Source organism: Pleurodeles waltl, chromosome 1_2 (genome assembly GCF_031143425.1).
Source record: "Pleurodeles waltl isolate 20211129_DDA chromosome 1_2, aPleWal1.hap1.20221129, whole genome shotgun sequence".
Taxonomy (NCBI): Eukaryota; Metazoa; Chordata; class Amphibia; order Caudata; family Salamandridae; genus Pleurodeles; species Pleurodeles waltl.
In genome coordinates, this window is record NC_090437.1 from 1,338,777,032 (window position 1) to 1,338,798,612 (window position 21,581).

The 21,581-nt window shown below is 48.6% G+C and overlaps 1 protein-coding gene across 1 annotated transcript in view; it reads right to left on the reverse strand.

Moving 5' to 3' along the window:
* Positions 1-21,581, reverse strand: part of NPR2 (natriuretic peptide receptor 2) — a 428,259-nt gene that overhangs the window by 224,314 nt on the left and 182,364 nt on the right. Inside the window, exon 4 of the mRNA XM_069205697.1 lies at positions 5,435-5,570. Within this exon, the coding sequence (XP_069061798.1) occupies positions 5,435-5,570 (136 nt within the window). The remainder of the gene's footprint in view (positions 1-5,434; positions 5,571-21,581) is intronic.

Here is a 21,581-nt window from a genome sequence, read left to right on the forward strand (position 1 = left end):
AAGAGAAAGGAGAGAGAGAAAGAGATAGAGGAAGAAAGCAAGAGAGGAGAGAAAGAGATAGAGGAAGAAAGCAAGAGAAAAGAAAGCAAGAGAAAAGAGAGAAAGAGAGGAAGAAAACAAGAGAGAGGAAGAGATAGAGGAAAAATGCGAGAGAGAGGAAGAGATAGAGGAAGGAAGCAAGAGAAAGGAGAGAAGGGATAGAGGAAGAAAGCAAGAGAGGGGAGAGAGAGAAGGATAGAGGAAGAAAGCAAGAGAAGGGAGAGAGAGAAAGAGATAGAGGAAGAAAGCAAGAGAAGGGAGAGAGAGAAAGAGATAGAGGAAGAAAGCAAGAGAAGGGCGAGAGAGAAGCGATAGAGGAAGAAAGCAAGAGAGGGGAGAGAGAGAAAGAAATAGAGGAAGAAAGCAAGAGAGTGGAGAGAGAGAAGAGAGAGAGGAGGAATGCAAGAGAGAAAGAGAGAGAGATAGAGGAAGAAAGCAAGAGGAGAGAGAGAGAAAGACATAGAGGAAGAAAGCAAGAGAATGGAGAGAAAGAGAGAAAGGGGATAGAGAGAAATAAATAGAGGGAGAAAGCAAGAGAGAGGAGAGGAAGGAAGCAAGAGAGGGGAGAGAGAGGAAGAGCTAGAGGAAGAAAGCAATCGAAGGGAGAGAGATAAAGAGACAGAGGAAGAAAGCAAGAGAGTGGAGAGAGAGAAAGAGATAGAGGAAGGAAGAGAAGGGAGAGAGAGAAAGAGATAGAGGAGGAAAGCAAGAGAGGGGGAGAGAGAAAGAGGTAGAGGAGGAACGCAAGAAAAGGAGAGAGAGAAAGAGACAGAGGAAGAAAGCAAGAGAGAGGGTGAGAGAGAAAGAGATAGAGGAGGAAAGCAAGAGAAGGGAAAGAGAGAAAGAGATAGAGGAAGGAAGCAAGAGAGAGGAGAGAGAGAAAGAGATAGAGGAAGAAAGCAAGAGGGAGAGAGAGGAAGAGATAGGGGAAGGAAGCAAGAGAGGGGGAGAGAGGAAGAGATAGAAGAAGAAAGCAAGAGAGGGGAGAGGGAGAAAGAGATAGAGGGAGAAATCAAGAGGGGGAGAGAGAGAAAGAGATAGAGGAAGAAAGCAAGAGAGAGGGGAGAAAGAGATAGAGGAAGGAAGCAAGAGGGAGAGAGAGAAAGAGATGGAAGAAGAAGATGTTATTAAACCTTCTTTCTCGCCCCTTGTTCCGGAGGAACTCGCTGAATCCTATGCCATTGACTGGGCTTTGGCACAGGCACCCACGTTATATCACAATCACGTAGGATGGGATAAAGAATCCCCCTACCATGTAATCCCTATTAAAAATCAACCCCAACCTCAACTACAATACCCAATAAAACATGATGCTAAAGCACCCGTGAGGGAAATCCTCACACAACTTGAGTACCAGGGTGTAGTCTCACCAATGAATCATCATTTATCCCAGTAGCTAAACCAGACCATTCATACAGAATAGTCTTAGACTACAGACATTTAAACAGTCACACACGCACATATGCTATACAAAACTCACATTGCATAGCACTGATGAACAATATAGTGCGTAAAAAATACAAAACAACACTGGACATTTCTATTGGTTTCTTCTGCCAGAATATAGCGCCTGAGAGTAGAGAATTAACAAGTTTCAGTGCACTAGGCTCCCAGAAAAAATTCTGTTGTTTACCTCAGTGGGATAAGAACAGCACAGGACTGTTCACAGCTTGTGTGACAGCAATTCTGCACAAGATTGACCCTGAAGCATTGTCCTATGTAGATGATGTTTATCTTTCGGATGATGAATTACTACAACATTTAAGACGTGTATCCCGCATTGTTGTTGGCTACAAATTCAACTTAAAAAAAAACAAAAATTGCCTTCCTCAGCATCCTGTTCCTGGTATATGAGCTATCAAGTGAAGGAAAGAGACTAGCGCCACAATTCTTAGAAAAATGCGCACAACTACAACCTCTAAACACGATAAAAAACTCCAATCTCTATTGGGTTTTCTAAATTTTGGCAGAATTTACATTCCAGATTATGCTTCACGCTTGCACTGCCAGTAACCTGCTCCTGCAGGCCAATGCACAGCACTTGCATCACTCTCTCTGTATGCACTGCCAGTAACCTCCTTATGCAGGCCAGTGCACAGCACTTGCATCACTCTCTCTGTATGCACTGCCAATAACCTGCTCCTGCAGGCTGGTGCACAGTGCTTCCATCATGCTCTCTCTGTATGCACTGCTAGTAACCCGGTCCTGCAGGCCAGTGCACAGCACTTGCATCACTCTTTCTGTATGCACTGCCAGTAACCTGCTCCTGCAGGCCAGTGCCCAGTGATTCCATCATGCTCTCTCTGTATGCACTGCTAGTAACCCGGTCCTGCAGGCCAGTGCACAGCACTTGCATCACTCTCTCTGTATGCACTGCCAGTAACCTGCTCCTGCAGGCCGGTGCCCAGCTCTTGCATCACTCTTTCTGTATGCACTGCCAGTAACCTGCTCCTGCAGGCCAATGCACAGCACTTGCATCACTCTCTCTGTATGCACTGCCAGTAACCTCCTTATGCAGGCCAGTGCACAGCACTTGCATCACTCTCTCTGTATGCACTGCCAATAACCTGCTCCTGCAGGCCGGTGCACAGTGCTTCCATCATGCTCTCTCTGTATGTACTGCTAGTAACCCGGTCCTGCAGCCCAGTGCACAGCACTTGCATCACTCTTTCTGTATGCACTGCCAGTAACCTGCTCCTGCAGGCCAGTCACAGCTCTTGCATCACACTCTCTCTATGTATGCACCGCCAGTATCCTGCTCCTGCAGGCCAGTGCACAGCGCGTGCATCACACTCTCTCTATGTATGCACCGCCAGTATCCTGCTCCTGCAGGCCAGTGCACAGCGCGTGCTTCACACTCTCTCTATGTTTGCACCGCCAGTATCCTGCTCCCGCAGGCCAGTGCCCAGCACTTGCATCACTCTCACTGCATGCACCGCCAGTAACCTGCTCCTGCAGGCCGGTGTTCAGCTCTTGCATCACTCTTTCTGTATGCACTGCCAGTAACCTGCTCCTGCAGGCCGGTGTTCAGCTCTTGCATCACTCTTTCTGTATGCACTGCCAGTAACCTGCTCCTGCGGGCCGGTGCACAGCACTTGCATCACTCCTTCTGTATGCACTGCCAGTAACCTGCTCCTGCAGGCCGGTGTCCAGCTCTTGCATCACTCTTTCTGTATGCACTGCCAGTAACCTGCTCCTGCGGGCCGGTGCACAGCACTTGCATCTCTCTCTATATGTACCGCCAGAAGAAAGCAAGAGAGGGGAAAGAGAGAAAGAGATAGAGGTAGAAAGCAAGAGAGGGGGAGAGAGAGAAAGAGATAGAGGAAGAAAGCAAGAGAAAGGAGAGAGATAAAGAGATAGAGGAAGAAAGCAAGAGAGGGGAAAAAGAGATAGAGGAAGGAAGCAAGAGGGGGAGGGAGAAAGAGAGGAAAAAAGCAAGAGAGAGGGGGAGAGAGGAAGAGATAGAGGAAGAAAGCAAGAGAGGGCGAGAGAGGAAAGACAAAGACAGTGGTAAAGAGAGAGGAGGAACTGAGAAAGTGTGATAGAGTAAACGGGAGAATAGAGGGAAAAAGTGAGAGAGAAGAGAGCGTCGGACAGATAGAAAGAGGGGCAGAGAAATCAGGGGAAGTGCGATAGAGGGAAAGAAAGGAGAAAGACAAAATGGAGAGGGAGGGAGAGAGAGAGAGGAAAGTATGAAAGAGAGTCTACGAGAGAAGAGAGAGGGGTAGTGAAACAGCGAGCGAGGAGATAGAGTATGGGTGAGTGACAGGTTTACATGAGGAAAGAAGAGTTGGGAGAGAGAATGGCTGTAAAGAAAGAGGGACAGAGTGAAAGACAGAGTGAGAGAGGCACGAAAGTAGAAGTGGAAGAATCGAAAAGGAGGTAGGAAGGGAGGGGAAGTGAAACGAATGAAAGGGAGGGGTGGACGGCCCCCAAGAAAGAACGAGAGGTGCTTAAGTACTAAAAGAATTTGTCCGCAGAGTCAGTGCTTAATTGGTGGAAACATGAGAGCGGGGCCGCGTCAGGAGGGCCCTGCAGCTTGCAGCACCCATTGCCTCTGTCAGCGCGCCAATGACAGGACTAACACAGACACTGACCATCAGACTCCTACAAGTGGGACAATTCAGACTATTCCAGGCCACCAAGCTATGAGGATGGCTCGGGAGGCAGGTGTATATTGAATGTACTCACAACTGTTGCCGTGCTGACTCCAAATAAGACAAACACCGTATAGCAGACTAGCACGAGTGCTGGTGCTGAGCACTGGGAACCCAGGCCCCTCGCGTTAAGCAGCATCACAAACTTCAAAGAGCTGAGGGGCGAGTGGAAAGGTCTGTGACACCCTCAGCTGTCACAAGACGGTCTGTAAACTGACATAGTTACACCTTTGAATGTGCAAAACTTTGGCAACATTTGGAAACCAGATGTAGAGGGAAAGGGAGAAAAGCCCTCAAAGCACTCATCTCCCACACGCGGGCCACAAGGAAAATATTTACAGTCACAGGGGTGTGGGTCACTGGAGAGCTGATTGTACGAGGAGCCGGGCAGGGAGTGACCCTACATACCATGGACCAGGAATGATGGCATATACAGCCATGCCAAGCTTTCAGCCACATTGCCCACCTTAAAAACCCTTTCAGACACATTGCCCACCTTAAAGACCCTTTCTGACACATTGCCCAACTTAAAGACCCTTTCAGACACATTGCCCACCTTAAAGACCCTTTCAGACACATTGCCCAACTTAAAGACCCTTTCTGACACATTGCCCACCTTAAAGACCCTTTCTGACACATTGCCCACCTTAAAGACCCTTTCAGACACATTGCCCAACTTAAAGACCCTTTCTGACACATTGCCCACCTTAAAGACCCTTTCAGACACATTGCCCACCTTAAAGACCCTTTCTGACACATTGCCCACCTTAAAGACCCTTTCAGACACATTGCCCACCTTAAAGACCCTTTCAGACACATTGCCCACCTTAAAGACCCTTTCAGACACATTGCCCACCTTAAAGACCCTTTCAGACACATTGCCCAACTTAAAGACCCTTTCAGACACATTGCCCACCTTAAAGACCCTTTCAGACACATTGCCCAGCGCCTTGAGACCATCATGGGTGATTTGCCTGCTTTATAAATCCTGATTGATTGATTGACAGACAGTAACCCTGAGATGAGGGTCATGAGCGCTCGGATACCATGACACGGAGCCAACCTCTCTACTGTATGCCACGGACCCAGACCAAGATCATTGGCCCCTGTAGCTGCACCAGGAGATACTGGAGCAGATGTTCTTGCTCCAGGTCCATAGCATCTGGTGCAGCTGGTACCAACATGGAATCACAGTGTCCCAAAGAGGTGATGCCACCAGCTGGCACCTACTGACTTACCCTGAAAAGTCCGGTTCTGAATGTTCTTCACTATCTGGATCCCGTCCTTCTTGGAGCCTCCAGCTTTCAGCGTCTCGTTCAACGCCATGGCGTACAGTAGCACGCCGTCATGGAAACAGCCGGCAATGAAGTTCATCTGCCAATAGGAAGAGAGAAAAAGAACGACCATCAGCATCTCAGTCTTCTCACCTGCAAGTTCTCACCTGTGCCTGCGGACATGTCATGTCAGAGAAGATCTCTTTGACGTCCCACATTCACATCTACGCATGCGTTCAGAGCCTGAGGACACCAAAACACGCTGCTTTCAACAACCCTGGGGGACAGGGCCTTCTCAGCTCTAGGCCTATCCTACTGGAATAAGCACAGCCTGGAATATAGTGCTTGAGGTGACGGGAATAGGTCCAAACGGTATTTAGACAAAATATCGTAAACACAAGTATTGTGGGATAGAATATTGTATCAAAAATACCGAGGACAAAAATATCATCAAGGTAAGTTTTTGTAGGTAAGTAAAGTTTTACTATGTATAACTCCACATATCTGTACCTTGACCATAAATATCTTCAAGGAACGTAGATGTGAAGTTAATAACAGTAAATCTGTACTTGCCTATTTGCACTTAGCTTCTCGATATTCTTGTCCTCCATATTTTTGACACAATATTCTGTCCACATGATATTGGTGTTTCCAATGTTCTGTCAGAGATCCGGTCACACACGGATACTTCATGAGCCGGAGGGTGTAACTGTTCAAGGGATCAAGAAGTTTAGGCAGGTGGCCAGTGCAGCTGTGAGCGCAGAGCGAAGCTGCTCCCACACAATGAAGGGTTATCACCGAGAACACAGCCCTCGTAGCGCTAGCAGAAGGATCTAGATCTGTATTGTAGGACTTACATTGTGCTTCATACCCTGCTGTGGGCATTTGTAGACAGGTAGCACTCTACACCGTGTCCTCCTGTTATGCTCCTAAGTGGGACTCGCTCAGGTGGGCAAGTGGCAGGAGGTTCTCTTATCTTGTCTCGGGATGCAGACCCTAGCAGTGTGAGAAGGAGGTGTGACTGTAGTTAGCTGGTGCTTAGAATTCACTCTACTCCCAGGATCAGCATCCTCTGACCATCAAGAGGCCACTAGCCGTCCCTTGTTAAAAAACATTGGAAAAAAACAAGTTCTGGCCTATGTGAGAGCCATTGGCTTTGCCAGTGCTTTTTAGCCATGTTGAAGAGCAGCGGAGGTGCTGCTTCCTACTACAGAGTGGCGTGGCATAGGGGAGAATGGCATAGAAAAGAGTGGCACAGAGGTCAGCGGAGTAGAGTGGCATAGAGTGGAGTGACGTAGAGTGGCCTAGAATGGAGTGACAGAGTGGTGTGGAGTAGCTTAGAGTAGTGTATATTGAAGTGGAGTGGCGTAGAGTGGAGTAGCATAGACAGGAGTGGTGTCGAATGGAGTGTCTTGGAATGGAATGGCGTAGAGTAGAGTGGCGTAAAGTGGAGTGACGTAGAGTAGTGTAGAGTGGAGTGGTGAAGACTAGAGTGGAGTGCATACAGTATAGTGGCGTAGAGTGGTGTGCAGTGTCCCAGAGTAGCGTGGAGTAAAGTGGAGTGGTGTAGAATGGCGTAGAGTGGCATGGAGTGGCATAGAGCAGAGGGGCTTGGAGTGATGTAGAGCAGAGTGGCGTAGAGCAGAGTGACAGAGAGTGGAGTGCCCTAGAGTGGAGTGACATAGAGTGGCATGGAATAGCTTAGAGTAGTGTAGAATTAAGTGGAGTGACGTAGAGTGGAGTAGCATAGAAAGGAGTGGCGTAGAATGGAGTGGCTTGGAATGGAATGGCGTAGAGTAGAGTGGCGTAAAGTGGAGTGACGTAGAGTAGTGTAGAGTGGAGTGGTGAAGACTAGAGTGGAGTGGCATACAGTATAGCGGCGTAAAGTGGTGTGCAGTGTCGCGTAGTAGCGTGGAGTAAAGTGGAATGGTGTAGACTGGCGTAGAGTGGCATGGAGTGGCATAGAGCAGAGGGGCTTGGAGTGATGTAGAGCAGAGTGGCATAGAGCAGAGTGACAGAGAGTAGAATGGAGTGGAGTGGCAATGTGTGGAGTGGAGTGGCGCTGAGTCTGGTGGCGTGGAGTACGGTGGCCTAGAGTGGAGTGACATGGAGTGACATAGAATAAAGTGGCGAAGAGAAGAGTGGGGTAGAGTGGAGTGGAGTACAGTGGTGTGTAGTGGAGTGGCGTACTGTAGAGGGGCATGGGGTAGCGTAGCAAGTGGAGTGGCATAGAACAGGGGTTCCCAAACCCTTACTTTCTGAGGACCCCCACTGAATAATTTCTGGAAGCCGGGGACCCCCAAGCAATTTGTATGATTTAAATTTCAAACATTAAAATGGTCATTTGCAGAAAATACACAAACAAGTACACACCAAACAAATACTCAAATTACTAAACATGTAATTATTTTATATTTAGAAAATATGCAAAAATCAGAAAATGTTAATGGGAAGATTGGTGCTGCATCTCGGTGACTAATTTTACAATGTTTAGTTTTATTTAGGATAGCTGAATCTTCAGGTCAGATTCAACATTTCTCAAGCAATTTCTGTTTTCATTTTTTAGGTACACAAGATCGGAGAAAGTGTTTTTCACATAAATATGTGGTGGGGAAAGAAGTAAAACCATAAGAGCCTCTCATCTCTCCAAAGCCTGCCTGTCACATGTAATTCATTTGTTTTATAGCACCTCTCACACCAGTGTAGGGTGTTAGAGCACTTTAAAGGAGACGACAAGGTGTAGGATTCACATGTCATCCATGCTGGTGGCATTTTCTAAAAGTGCTTGGTCTGGAGAAGCACAAACTCAGGATTCAGAACACAACACAGTGGTTACCTTTGACTTTAATAATAAGAATGTGTTTTTATGCAAACAAACCATTGTAGCAGCATAAGGAAAATGAAAAACTAGGGAAAAAACAACTTTCTAATTTGTGCCATGCAGTTTGCATGCAGCGCCATAATGGCAGTTCAAAGCTCACTGTGCTAGATTACAATTGTAACTTATGAACTGCACAGTAACAAAAGAATCTCTGGAACAAAATGAGTAACCCACTGTGCTATGCACATAAAATACTGTTCTTTGCATGATACACATTCTTTGCAGCAGGCATATTAACTATCTGCGCTACCTTTGAGTCAAAACTGCCACTACACAAAACTCCCATCTCTGTCCAGCAGGTACATTATTCACTAGAGTAATCGTGACGCTTTTATTTTTGCCCGAAAGCTGTGGATGTACAAGGAACTTTGTAGTGCTTTTAAAACTGCTGCTCAAAGGAAGCAATAAATATAAAAACACACATGTGTTTGTCAGAGGCCCCAGCTGGACAAGTGTCTTCCTCCCGGGTCAGGCCTTTGGACCCCCTGGGAATGCGTCAAATACCCCTGGGGGCTGAGGACCACAGATTGGGAACCACTGGTGTAGAGTACAGTGGCGTAGAGTGGCATTGTGTGGAGTGGCATAAAGCAGAGTGGCATAGAGTGGAGTGGTATAGAATGGAGTGGCATAGAGTGGAGTGGCCTAGAGTGGAATAGAGTAGAGTGGAGTTGTGTAGAGATGGGTGGAATGGCATAGAGTGGAGTGAAGCAACATAGACTAGAGTGGTGTAGAGTAGAGTGCCATACATTGGAGTGGAGTAGAGTGGCGTAGCATAAAGTGGCATGGAGAAGAGTGGAGTGGCACAGAGTGGAGTGGTGTAGAGTAGAATTGTGAAGAACAGCGTGCCACAGAATGTTGTAGCATGGGAGTGGCATACAGTAGAGTGGTGTAAAGTGCAGTGGCATAGAGTAGCAGATACTGGCTTAGAGTGATACAGAGTGGAGTAGAGTATAGTTGAGTGAAGTGGGATACAGTGGAGTGGCATAGAATAGAGTGACATAGAGTGGCATAAAGTAAAGGGGATGTAGAATAAGGTGGTGTAGAGTGCGTAGAGTAAGGTGGCACAGAGTGCGTAGAGTAAAGTGGCACAGAGTGTGGTGGAGTGGTAATCGTAGAGTAGCGTGCAGTAGAATGAAGTACAGTGTTGTGGAGTAGCATAGAGTAAAGGGAAGTGGTGTAGAGTGGCATAGAGTAGAGTGACATAGAGTGCATTGTGCGAATGGAGTGGGATAGAGTAGAGTACATGGCATGGAGCTGAGTGGCATACAATAGAGTATTGTAGAGTTGAGTGATGTAGATGGCGTAGAGTGGAGTGGCACTGAGTCGAGTGGTATAGAGTGGAGAGTGGCATAGAGCAGAGTGGTGTAGAGTGGCATAGAGTAGTGACAGAGTAGAGTGGCAGAGTGCATTGTGCGAATGGAGGGGCATAGAGTAGAGTACATGGCATAGAATGGAGTGGCATACAATAGAGCGTTGTAGAGTAGAGTTGAGTGATGTAGGTGGCGTAGAGTGGAGAGGAGTAGAGTGGAGTGGCATATCACAGAGTGGCATTGAGTGGAGTGGCATAGAGCAGAGTGGTGTAGAGTGGCATAGAGCAGAGTGACAGAGTAGAGTGGCATAGAGTGCATTGTGCGAATGGAGTGGCATTGAGTCGGATGGCATACAATAGAGTGTTGTAGAGTAGAGTTGAGTGATGTAGGTGGTGTAGAGTGGAGGTGAGTAGAGTGGAATGGCGTAGCACAGAGTGGCATCGAGTTGAGGGGTATGGAGTAGAGTGTCATAGAGCAGAGTGGTGTAGAGTGGCATAGAGTAGAGTCCATGGCATAGAGTGGAGTGGCATACAATAGAGTTTTGTAGAGTAGAGTTGAGTGATGTAGGTGGCGTAGAGTGGAGAGGGGTAGAGTGGAGTGGCGTAGCACAGAGTGGCATTGAGTGGAGTGGCATACAATTGAGTTTTGTAGAGTAGAGCTGAGTGATGTAGGTGGCGTAGAGTGGAGAGGAGTAGAGTGGAGTGGCGTAGCACAGAGTGGCATTGAGTGGAGTGTCATACAATAGAGTTTTGTAGAGTAGAGTTGAGTGATGTAGGTGGCGTAGAGTGGAGAGGAGTAGAGTGGAGAGGAGTAGAGTGGAGTGGCGAAGCACAGAGTGGCATAGAGAGGAGTGGCATACAATAGAGTTTTGTAGAGTAGAGTTGAGTCATGTAGGTGGCGTAGAGTGGAGAGGAGTGGAGTGGCATAGCACAGAGTGGCATAGAGTGGAGTGGCATACAATAGAGTTTTGTAGAGTAGAGTTGAGTGATGTAGGTGGCGTAGAGTAGAGTGGAGTGGCGTAGCACACAGTGGCATTGAGTGGAGTGGCATAAAATAGAGTTTTGTAGAGTAGAGTTGAGTGATGTAGGTGGCGTAGAGTGGAGAGGAGTAGAGTGGAGTGGCGTAGCACAGAGTGGCATAGAGTGGAGTGGCATACAATAGAGTTTTGTAGAGTAGAGTTGAGTGATGTAGGTGGCGTAGAGTGGAGAGGGGTAGAGTGGAGTGGCGTAGCACAGAGTGGCATTGAGTGGAGTGGCATACAATTGAGTTTTGTAGAGTAGAGCTGAGTGATGTAGGTGGCGTAGAGTGGAGAGGAGTAGAGTGGAGTGGCGTAGCACAGAGTGGCATTGAGTGGAGTGGCATACAATAGAGTTTTGTAGAGTAGAGTTGAGTGATGTAGGTGGCGTAGAGTGGAGAGGAGTAGAGTGGAGAGGAGTAGAGTGGAGTGGCGAAGCACAGAGTGGCATAGAGAGGAGTGGCATACAATAGAGTTTTGTAGAGTAGAGTTGAGTCATGTAGGTGGCGTAGAGTGTAGAGGAGTGGAGTGGCGTAGCACAGAGTGGCATAGAGTGGAGTGGCATACAGTAGAGTTTTGTAGAGTAGAGTTGAGTGATGTAGGTGGCGTAGAGTAGAGAGGAGTGGAGTGGCGTAGCACACAGTGGCATTGAGTGGAGTGGCATAAAATAGAGTTTTGTAGAGTAGAGTTGAGTGATGTAGGTGGCGTAGAGTGGAGAGGAGTAGAGTGGAGTGGCGTAGCACAGAGTGGCATTGAGTGGAGTGGCATACAATAGAGTTTTGTAGAGTAGAGTTGAGTGATGTAGGTGGCTTAGAGTGGAGTGGTGTAGCACAGAGTGGCATAGAGTGGAGTGGCATACAATAGAGTTTTGTAGAGTAGAGTTGAGTGATGTAGGTGGCACAGAGTGGAAGGGAGTAGAGTGGAGTGGCGTAGCACAGAGTGGCATTGAGTCGAGTGGTATGGAGTGGCATAGAGCAGAGTGGTGTAGAGTGGAGTGAAGGGGCGTAGAGTGGAATAGTGTACAGTAGAAAGGCATGGAGTTGGGGGAGTAAGTAACTAAAGCATCTATAGAAACGCAGCTGACTGTATGTCTGTGTTAAAAGCAGGAAAGCACATTGCACGTCCAAGAATAACACCAAAATATTTCTGAAATAAAATAAAAGTATTGCGTTATAAACAAATGAGGAAGAACAAAGACGAGGAAGAACACGTACTTGGTCCATGGTCCAGGAAGGAGCTAACACAAGAAGGGACGGGAAGCCTACGGGAGCGAAGCAATGGAAATATGTTAAAGGAGAGTGACAACGTAAACAACTAATGGTGGTGGGGGGTTGTGAGCCCACTGAATAGTAAACAATACATCTCGCAGCGCATGCGCTCTGTAGGGGAGGCCTCAAAACACACCCACATGTTAGCCGCAAGAGCCCTTGGCCAACAAAGTGACCAAGATGGTGATTGCGCCCCCAACTCCAGGACCCTTGTGGAAACATCGGGCCAGCATCCCTTAATGCCTTTTAAGTTGGCTCGAGACCTGCACATCGTATTGTTCCTCAGCAGACATATCCAGAAGAGAAGACAAATACAAAAGGTGGAAAGAAAGAGGAAGAGAAAGATGGGAAAAGACTGACATCGAGAGAACCTAGCATGAAAGAAAACCTACAAGAGAGAGGTAAAGGGGCAAGGAGTGCCTGGTGCTGGATGAAGAGGAGTCCGCCACCTGGTGTTTGGCACCCGTGGCATCCAGTACTGCTGTTGTGGCCTTCTGAGACAAGCTATGTGAGCCATCACTTACAAATGAAGAACGGATCTAGACAAGACGTGGGACAGGGACTGCTCTTCTCAACACTTGACAGGTGACCCTTATCTTCTTGGCTTCTTGCTGTATCTCTGACCTTACGTTACAAACTGTGTCTGTCTTGTGGTGTCTGACTTCACCCTACATGGTCCTGATGCTTGAGGACACACCGCCCACCCATGTCCAACGAGGGCATTTCTATTCAGCGTTGACTCTTCCTTTCTGTGGAGTCCACCATGGTGCTGTCCCCCCAGGATCTTTGGAGTTTGGAGCTTCTATTGTACTCTCTAAATTTGATTCTTTTTTATTTGCAAGCTCTTGACACTACCTCAGAGTCATTCTCTCAGGACTCCCAGAGCAGTTGTCCCCAGTGAGTCTCTCCACCATTGAGACCTGCATCTCCAGCTCAACCAGCAAGCAGCTCCCGATGGGCCCCAACAATGATAAACTCACAGCCACGGGGATGAGGGCTTTGAGGAACATCTAGGACCTTATTGCGAGCCGGTGGGGCATTGACACACTTGACACTCAGCCACCAGCACCTTTTGGTGGCATCTGACAAGGATGTCAAATGCCTACCTCAAATGAAGACCAACTTGAGAGGTGCCTTCTCCACTTCACCCCCTAGGAGCCATCCTGCCAGTCTGGGCATGACACAGGACACTGATGGGCGCCTCTACACTTCATGGGGTCCCAATTTCAGCCTAAACTTTACGGATATCTGAGAGATAAGGGGGTTTCATGGGCCCCTCACCACATTCATAGAAGTGAAGAAACACACATTGGTGGCTAGGTTCACTAAGAGGCTTGTTTGGGTGACACACATGAAATGTCTTACAAACCAAGGCAAAGTGTTATAGAAGACTTCATGTTCTTGAGGATGATGAGGCAGTTGCTGCTGCATGTTACAAAGCCAGGGCTGGAGCTTCTCCATTTCACACGCAAACCCAAAACATGCTTCTGTGTGTTACCGGTTGAAGTGTCAAGGCAGCTGCTGGTTCATACAGACAAATCCACATCAGATGATTCTGCATTTCACAAAGATGGATCAGGCAGAACACAGCCTATGCAGCTGCTTCTGCTTGTTAAACACAAAGCAAAGGCAACTGTGGCTGGATTTACACAGGATGTCAGGGCACCTGCTGCTGTGTGTCACCAGCAAACCCAAGGACGCGCTGCTGTGTGTTACCAGTAAACTCAAGGAAGCTGCTGCTGTGTGTTAACAACAAACCCAAGGAAGCTGCTGCTGTGTGTTACCAGCAAACCCAAGGAAGCTGCTGCTGTGTGTTACCAGCAAACCCAAGGGAGCTGCTGCTGTGTGTTAACAACAAACCCAGGGGAGCTGCTGCTGTGTGTCACCAGTAAACTCAAGGAAGCTGCTGCTGTGTCTTATCAACAAACCCAAGGGAGCTGCTGTTGTGTGTCACTGGCAAACCCAAGGACGCGCTGCTGTGTGTTACCAGTAAACTCAAGGAAGCTGCTGCTGTGTGCTACCAGCAAACCCAAGAAAGATGCTGCTGTGTGTCACCAGCAAACCCAAGGGAGCTGCTGCTATGTGTTACCAGCAAACCCAAGGGAGCTGCTGCTGTGTGTCACTGGCAAACAGAAGGAAGATGCTGCTGGTATGCTACCAGCAAACCCAAGGGAGCTGCTGTGTGTCACCGGCAAACCCAAGGAAGCTGCTGCTGTGTGTTACCAGCAAACCCAAGGGAGCTGCTGCTGTGTGTCACCAGCAAACCTAAGGGAGCTGCTGCTGTGTGTTACCAGCAAACCCAAGGGAGCTGCTGCTGTGTGTCACCAGCAAACCCAAGGAAGCGCTGGTGTGTGTTAACAACAAACCCAAGGGAGCTGCTGCTGTGTGTCACCGGCAAACCCAAGGAAGCTGCTTCTGTGTGTTACCAGCAAACCAAGGGAGCTGCTGCTGTGTGTTACCAGCAAACCGAAGGAAGCTGCTGATGTGGGTTACCAGCAAACCAAAGGAAGTTGCTGCTGTGTGTCACCATCAAACCCAAGGACGCGCTGCTGTGTGTTACCAGCAAACCCAAGGAAGCTGCTGCTGTGTGTTACCAGCAAACCCAAGAGAGCTGCTGCTGTGTGTTACCTGCAAACCCAAGGAAGCTGCTGCTGTGTGTCACCAGCAAACCCAAGGAAGCTGCTGCTGTGTGTCACCAGCAAACCCAAGGAAGCTGCTGCTGTGTGTTACCAGCAAACCCAAGGAAGCTGCTGCTGTGTGTCACCAGCAAACCCAAGGGAGCTGCTGCTGTGTCTTACAAACAAACCCAAGGAAGCTAGTGCTGTGTGTTAACAACAAACCCAAGGAAGTTGCTGCTGTGTCTTACCAACAAACCCAAGGAAGCTGCTGCTGTGTGTTACCAGCAAACCCAAGGAAGCTGCTGCTGTGTGTCACCAGCAAACCCAAGGGAGATGCTGCTGTGTGTCACCAGCAAACCCAAGGAAGCTGCTGCTGTGTGTCACCAGCAAACCCAAGGGAGATGCTGCTGTGTGTCACCAGCAAACCCAAGAAAGCTGCTGCTGTGTGTCACCAGCAAACCCAAGGAAGCTGCTGCTATGTGTTACCAGCAAACCCAAGGAAGCTGCTGCTGTGTGTCACCAGCAAACCCAAGGGAGATGCTGCTGTGTGTCACCAGCAAACCCAAGGGAGATGCTGCTGTGGGTTACCAGAGTGATAGAAAGACAGAGGCCTGTCCAAGCATTCACGGAGACAGCAAACACAAGACTGCTCTAGCAGCAAGACAGATAGACAGACAGAGGACGGCCCTACCAGGCACAGAGACAGATAAGCTTAGGACTGCTCTAGTGGGCAGAGAGATAGAGAGATAGAGGACTGCCCAAGCAACTACCCTAGCAGGCAGAGAGACAGACAAACACAGGACTGCTCTAGTGGGGTGAGAGATAGACAGACAGAGGCCTGCCCTAGCAGGCACAGAAACAGACACAGGACTGCTCTAGCGGGCAGAGGGATAGAGAGACAGAGACCTGCCCTAACATGCAGAGAGATGGTGGTCCCCTCAGACCATTGCATCTTTCTTCACTCGACATTACCATGTTATGAACTGACAGTGGTCAATGCTGGGAAAGCTTCAATCTTCACAATAAAATCCTATCACCAATGGACCCAGCCCCGCCCCCTGCTGGCCCCGCCTCCTGCTATCATTGGGCAGCTGAACCTCTGACACCAACCACGACAGAGCTGTGCAATTTGCATCTAAACCAGGGGCGAATCTTCAGGGGGTGTTTGGGGTGTTACAACTCCCTAATAGTGCCATTGTGTGACAAACAGTTGGGTGCAAGTGCCTTCAGTCGGGAATGGTGAGGTGTCACCAGGAACCTTTACGCATGCAGACAAAAACACACACACCCTCCCTCTCTGGTTGGAAAGACTTCAAAAATGTTGGTTATTTCACAAAATAAGGTGATTTTTCTGCCTTAGTGCCCCCACCAAATGCACACTCCTCTCCCTTTTCACTGCCCCTAAGGCCCGCTCATGCACCTCGCTTGTGTATGATGTATTCAAACATTATATGCCAGAGTGATGGTTGGGAAACCCGAAGATCACCCCCCCAATCTTACTGACCAAGCTGCACCCCCCCTATCATCTCTGCCACCTGCCCCCAGCGTGGGGGACACACAGCCCCTCCAATGGTACAGGAGCCTTCAGCAGATACTCTCCAATGCAGAACTAGAGGCCCACCTCCAGGAAACGTGCTGCTGCGAAAATAAAGTATGAAGATGTAGACAGACTGGACGGAAAGACATTTGGACAGAAGGTGCTTGATAAGACACACGTGGCGTTTTGAGTACTTCACTGAACAGAGACTGCTCAGGTGTCGGTTTTGGACAACATTAGAATGCCATTGTGTGGAGGCCGCTGCACAGCTCTGACCCACATGGGTCTCAGCGCTGCGTTGCACCTGTTCAGCTCTGGGTCTCAGCTCTGCGTTGCACCTGTTCAGCTCTGACCCACATGGCTCTCAGCGCTGCGTTGCACCTGTTCAGCTCTGACCCACATGGGTCTCAGCGCTACGTTGCACCTGTTCAGCTCTGACCCACATGGGTCTCAGCTCTGCGTTGCACCTGTTCAGCTCTGACCCACATGGGTCTCAGCTCTGCGTTGCACCTGTTCAGCTCTGACCTACATGGGTCTCAGCTCTGCGTTGCACCTGTTCAGCTCTGACCCACATGGGTCTCAGTGCTGCGTTGCAGCTGCTCAGCACTGATCCAGATGGATCTCAGCACTGTGTTTCAACCACCCACTGCTGACCCAGGTGGATGTCAGCGCTGTGTTGCAGCTGCTCAGCATTCATCCAGATGGATCTCAGTGCTGCATTGCAGCTGCTCAGCGCTGACCCAGATGTATCTCAAAGCTGTGTTGCAGCTGCACAGCATTTATCCAGATGGATCTCAGTGCTGCATAGCAGATGAGCAGCATTCATCCAGATGCTTCTCAGCAATGTGTTGCAGATGTGCAGCATTCATCCAGATGGATCTCAGTGGTGTGTTGCAGCTGCACAGCACTGATCCAGATGGATCCCAGTGCTGTTGTGCAGTTTCTCAGCGCTGACACAGATTGCTATCCGTGCTGCATTGCACCTGCTCAGCACTCATCCAGATGGATCTCAGTGCTGCATTGCAGCTGCCAAGCGCTGATCTAGATGGATCTCAGAGCTGTGTTACAGCTGCTCAGCTCTGACCCAGATGGATCTCAGCACTGTGTTGCAGCTGCTCAGCATTCATCCAGATGGATCTCAGTGCTGCATTGCAGCTGCTCAGCTCTGACCCAGAGGAATCTCAGCCATGCAATGCTGACCCAGATGGATCTCAGAGCTGTGTTGGAGCTGTGCAACACTGATCCAGGTGGATCCCAGCACTGAGATGCAGCTGCTCAGCGCTAACCCAGATGGATGTCCGTGCTGCATTGCAGCTGGTCAGCGCTGATCCAAATGGATCTCAGAGCTGTGTTGCTGTTGCACAGCATTCATCCTGATGGATCTCAGAGCTGTGTTGCTGTTGCACAGCATTCATCCAGGTGGATCTCAGCGCTGTATTGCAGCTACACAGCGCTGATCCAGAAGGATCTCAGAGCTGTGTTGCAGCTGCTAAGCGCTGACCCAGATGGATCTCAGCGCTCTATTGCAGCTGTTCAGCATTCATCCAGGCGGATCTGAGCTCTGGGTTGCATCTGCACAACATTGATCCTGATGGATCTCAGCGGTGCATTCATCCAGGCAGATCTCAGCACTGCACTGCAGCTGTGCAACGCTGATCCAGGTGGATCTGAGCGCTGGGTTGCAGCTGTTCAGCATTCATCCAGGCGGATCTGAGCGCTGGGTTGCATCTGCACAACATTGATCCTGATGGATCTCAGCGGTGCATTGCAGCTGCACAGCATGCATCCAGATTGATCTCAGAGCTGCATCACAGCTGCACAGCATTCATCCAGGCGGATCTCAGCGCTGCACTGCAGCTGCGCAACGCCGATCCAGATGGATCTCAGCGCTGTATTGCAGCTGTTCAGCCTTCATCCAGGCGGATCTGAGCGCTGGGTTGCAGCTGTTCAGCATTCATCCAGGCGGATCTGAGCGCTGTGTTGCTGTTGCACAGCATTCATCCTGATGGATCTCAGTGCTGTGTTGCTGTTGCGCAGCATTCATCCTGATGGATCTCAGTGCTGTGTTGCTGTTGCACAGCATTCATCCTGATGGATCTCAGAGCTGTGTTGCAGCTGCGCAGCATTCATCCAGGTGGATCTCAGTGCTGTGTTGCTGTTGCACAGCATTCATCCTGATGGATCACAGAGCTGTGTTGCAGCTGCGCAGCATTCATCCAGGTGGATCTCAGTGCTGTGTTGCTGTTGCACAGCATTCATCCTGATGGATCTCAGAGCTGTGTTGCAGCTGCGCAGCATTCATCCAGGTGGATCTCAGTGCTGTGTTGCTGTTGCACAGCATTCATCCTGATGGATCTCAGAGCTGTGTTGCAGCTGCGCAGCATTCATCCAGATGGATCTGAGTGCTGTGTTGCTGTTGCACAGCATTCATCCTGATGGATCTCAGTGCTGTGTTGCTGTTGCACAGCATTCATCCTGATGGATCTCAGTGCTGTGTTGCTGTTGCACAGCATTCATCCTGATGGATCTCAGAGCTGTGTTGCAGCTGCGCAGCATTCATCCAGGTGGATCTCAGTGCTGTGTTGCAGCTGCGCAGCATTCATCCAGGTGGATCTCAGTGCTGTGTTGCTGTTGCACAGCATTCATCCAGGTGGATCTCAGTGCTGTGTTGCTGTTGCACAGCATTCATCCAGATGGATCTGAGCGCTGTGTTGCTGTTGCACAGCATTCATCCTGATGGATCTCAGAGCTGTGTTGCTGTTGCACAGCATTCATCCTGATGGATTTCAGTGCTGTGTTGCTGTTGCACAGCATTCATCCTGATGGATCTCAGTGCTGTGTTGCTGTTGCACAGCATTCATCCTGATGGATCTCAGAGCTGTGTTGCAGCTGCGCAGCATTCATCCAGGCGGATCTGAGCGCTGCATTTGATCGAATCTCTCATCATCTCATCTTTCACAGACTGCAGGTGTCGGATGGGCATGGTGGAGCCTTAGACGGTTTTCCTGCTTTGTGACCAGTTGTAGTAAAGCGGTGAGGATGTGGACTTTCTCTGCCACAGAGGGAGCTGTACTGTGTGGGGTGCCAGACAGCTCTGTATTAAGCCCAGGGCCACTTGAATTATGCAGCAGATGAGGGCAGCAGGTCTGAGTAAATTATGTGGCATAAAAAGGCAAATTATTCGGCATAATGCTGCACATTTTGTGATAGTTTTACTTCACTATTTTGGCATTTTCAAACCTGTTAACACTCTCTGGGCATTGGTTCACCTCATTAGTACGACTTTAACAGCTGAATTTAGCAACAAGCAACAGAGAAGGGACCAGTCAGTCTTTGCAAAGGGGCCTTTTCTACTTGACAACACGTGTCGCTGGGTTTTTAGGAACTTTTGAACTTTTTGAGCTAGAATCACTTTTTTGTTAAATTCAGCAGATTATGCGGAAGATGTCGGATTATGCGGCAAATGCGGCAACACTATAATTAGGCGGAAACTGCTGCAGCGGCACAAACGTATAATTCCAATGCCCCTGAAGAACCCCTCTCTGTTTAATGCTTCGGTTGCCGTCCTCGCCATGGTGATACACACATTTCTGTAATTGCTTAGGTCATATGCCGATGCCACATAATGAAAATGTCACTTACCCAGTGTACATCTGTTCGTGGCATCAGTCGCAGTAGATTCGCATGTTCTGCAATAGCTCGCCATCTGGTGTTGGGCCGGAGTGTTACAAGTTGTTTTTCTTCGAAGAAGTCTTTCGAGTCACGGGACCGAGTGACTCCTCCTTTTGTCTCCATTGCGCATGGGCGTCGACTCCATCCTCGATTGTTTTTCCCCGCAGAGGGTGAGGTAGGAGTTGAATTGTAGTAATAGTGCCCATGCAATGGAGTGACTAAGTATGCACTTATTTAAGGTTGAGATGATACATATATAAATAATTGAAGGTAACTTCCAAACTGCTACAGGCTCCCGGGGAGGCGGGTGGGCACATGCGAATCTACTGCGACTGATGCCACGAACAGATGTACACTGGGTAAGTGACATTTTCAGTTCGATGGCATCTGTCGCTGTAGATACGCATGTTTTGCATAGACTAGTAAGCAGTTATCTCCCCAAAAGCGGTGGTTCAGCCTGTAGGAGTGGAAGTAGTCTGAAATAATGTCCTTAATACAGCTTGACCTACTGTGGCTTGTTGTGCGGATAGCACGTCTACACAGTAGTGCTTGGTGAATGTGTGAGGCGTAGACCATGTGGCTGCCTTACATATTTCTTGCATTGGGATGTTTCCTAGAAAGGCCATGGTAGCACCTTTCTTTCTGGTTGAGTGTGCCCTTGGTGTAATGGGCAGCTGTCGTTTAGCTTTAAGGTAGCAGATTTGGATGCATTTAACTATCCATCTGGCTATACCTTGTTTTGAAATTGGGTTTCCTGCATGAGGTTTTTGAAATGCAATAAAGAGTTGTTTAGTCTTTCTGATGTTCTTTGTTCTGTCAATGTAATACATTAATGCTCTTTTGACATCTAATGTATGTAGTGCCCTTTCAGCTACGGTATCTGGCTGTGGAAAGAACACCGGAAGTTCCACTGTTTGATTTAGATGGAACGGTGAAATAACCTTTGGCAAAAATTTAGGATTGGTCCTTAGGACGACTTTATTTTTGTGTAGTTGTATAAAAGGTTCCTGTATAGTAAACGCCTGAATTTCGCTTACTCTTCTCAGGGAAGTAATGGCGATGAGAAATGCCACCTTCCAGGTTAGGAACTGTATGTCGCAGGAGTGCATGGGTTCAAAAGGTGGACCCATAAGTCTAGTTAGGACAACATTTAGGTTCCATGAAGGAACAGGTAGTGTTCTTGGTGGTATAATTCTCCTAAGGCCCTCCATGAATGCTTTAATGACTGGTATTTTATATAGGGAAGTTGAATAGGTAGTCTGCAGGTATGCAGATATTGCTGCAAGGTGAATCTTAATGGAAGAGAAAGCTAGGTTAGATTTTTGTAAGTGAAGCAAGTAACCCACTACATGTTCTGGAGTTGTGTGTAATGGTTGTATTTGATTAATATGGCAGTAGCAAACAAACCTCTTCCATTTACTTGCATAGCAGTGCCTGGTGGATGGCCTTCTTGCTTGTTTTATGACTTCCATACATTCTTGGGTAAGTTGTAAGTGCCCGAATTCTAGGATTTCAGGAGCCAGATTGCTAGATTCAGCGATGCTGGATCTGGGTGTCTGATCTTTTGGTTGTGCTGTGTCAACAGATCTGGCCTGTTGGGCAATTTGATGCAGGGTACCACTGATAGGTCTAGCAGCGTTGTGTACCAGGGTTGCCTTGCCCAAGTTGGTGCTATCAATATGAGTTTGAGTTTGCTTTGACTGAGTTTGTTTACCAGGTAAGGAAGGAGAGGGAGAGGAGGAAAAGCGTAAGCAAATATCCCTGACCAGTTCATCCATAGGGCATTGCCTTGGGATTGTTTGTGTGGGTA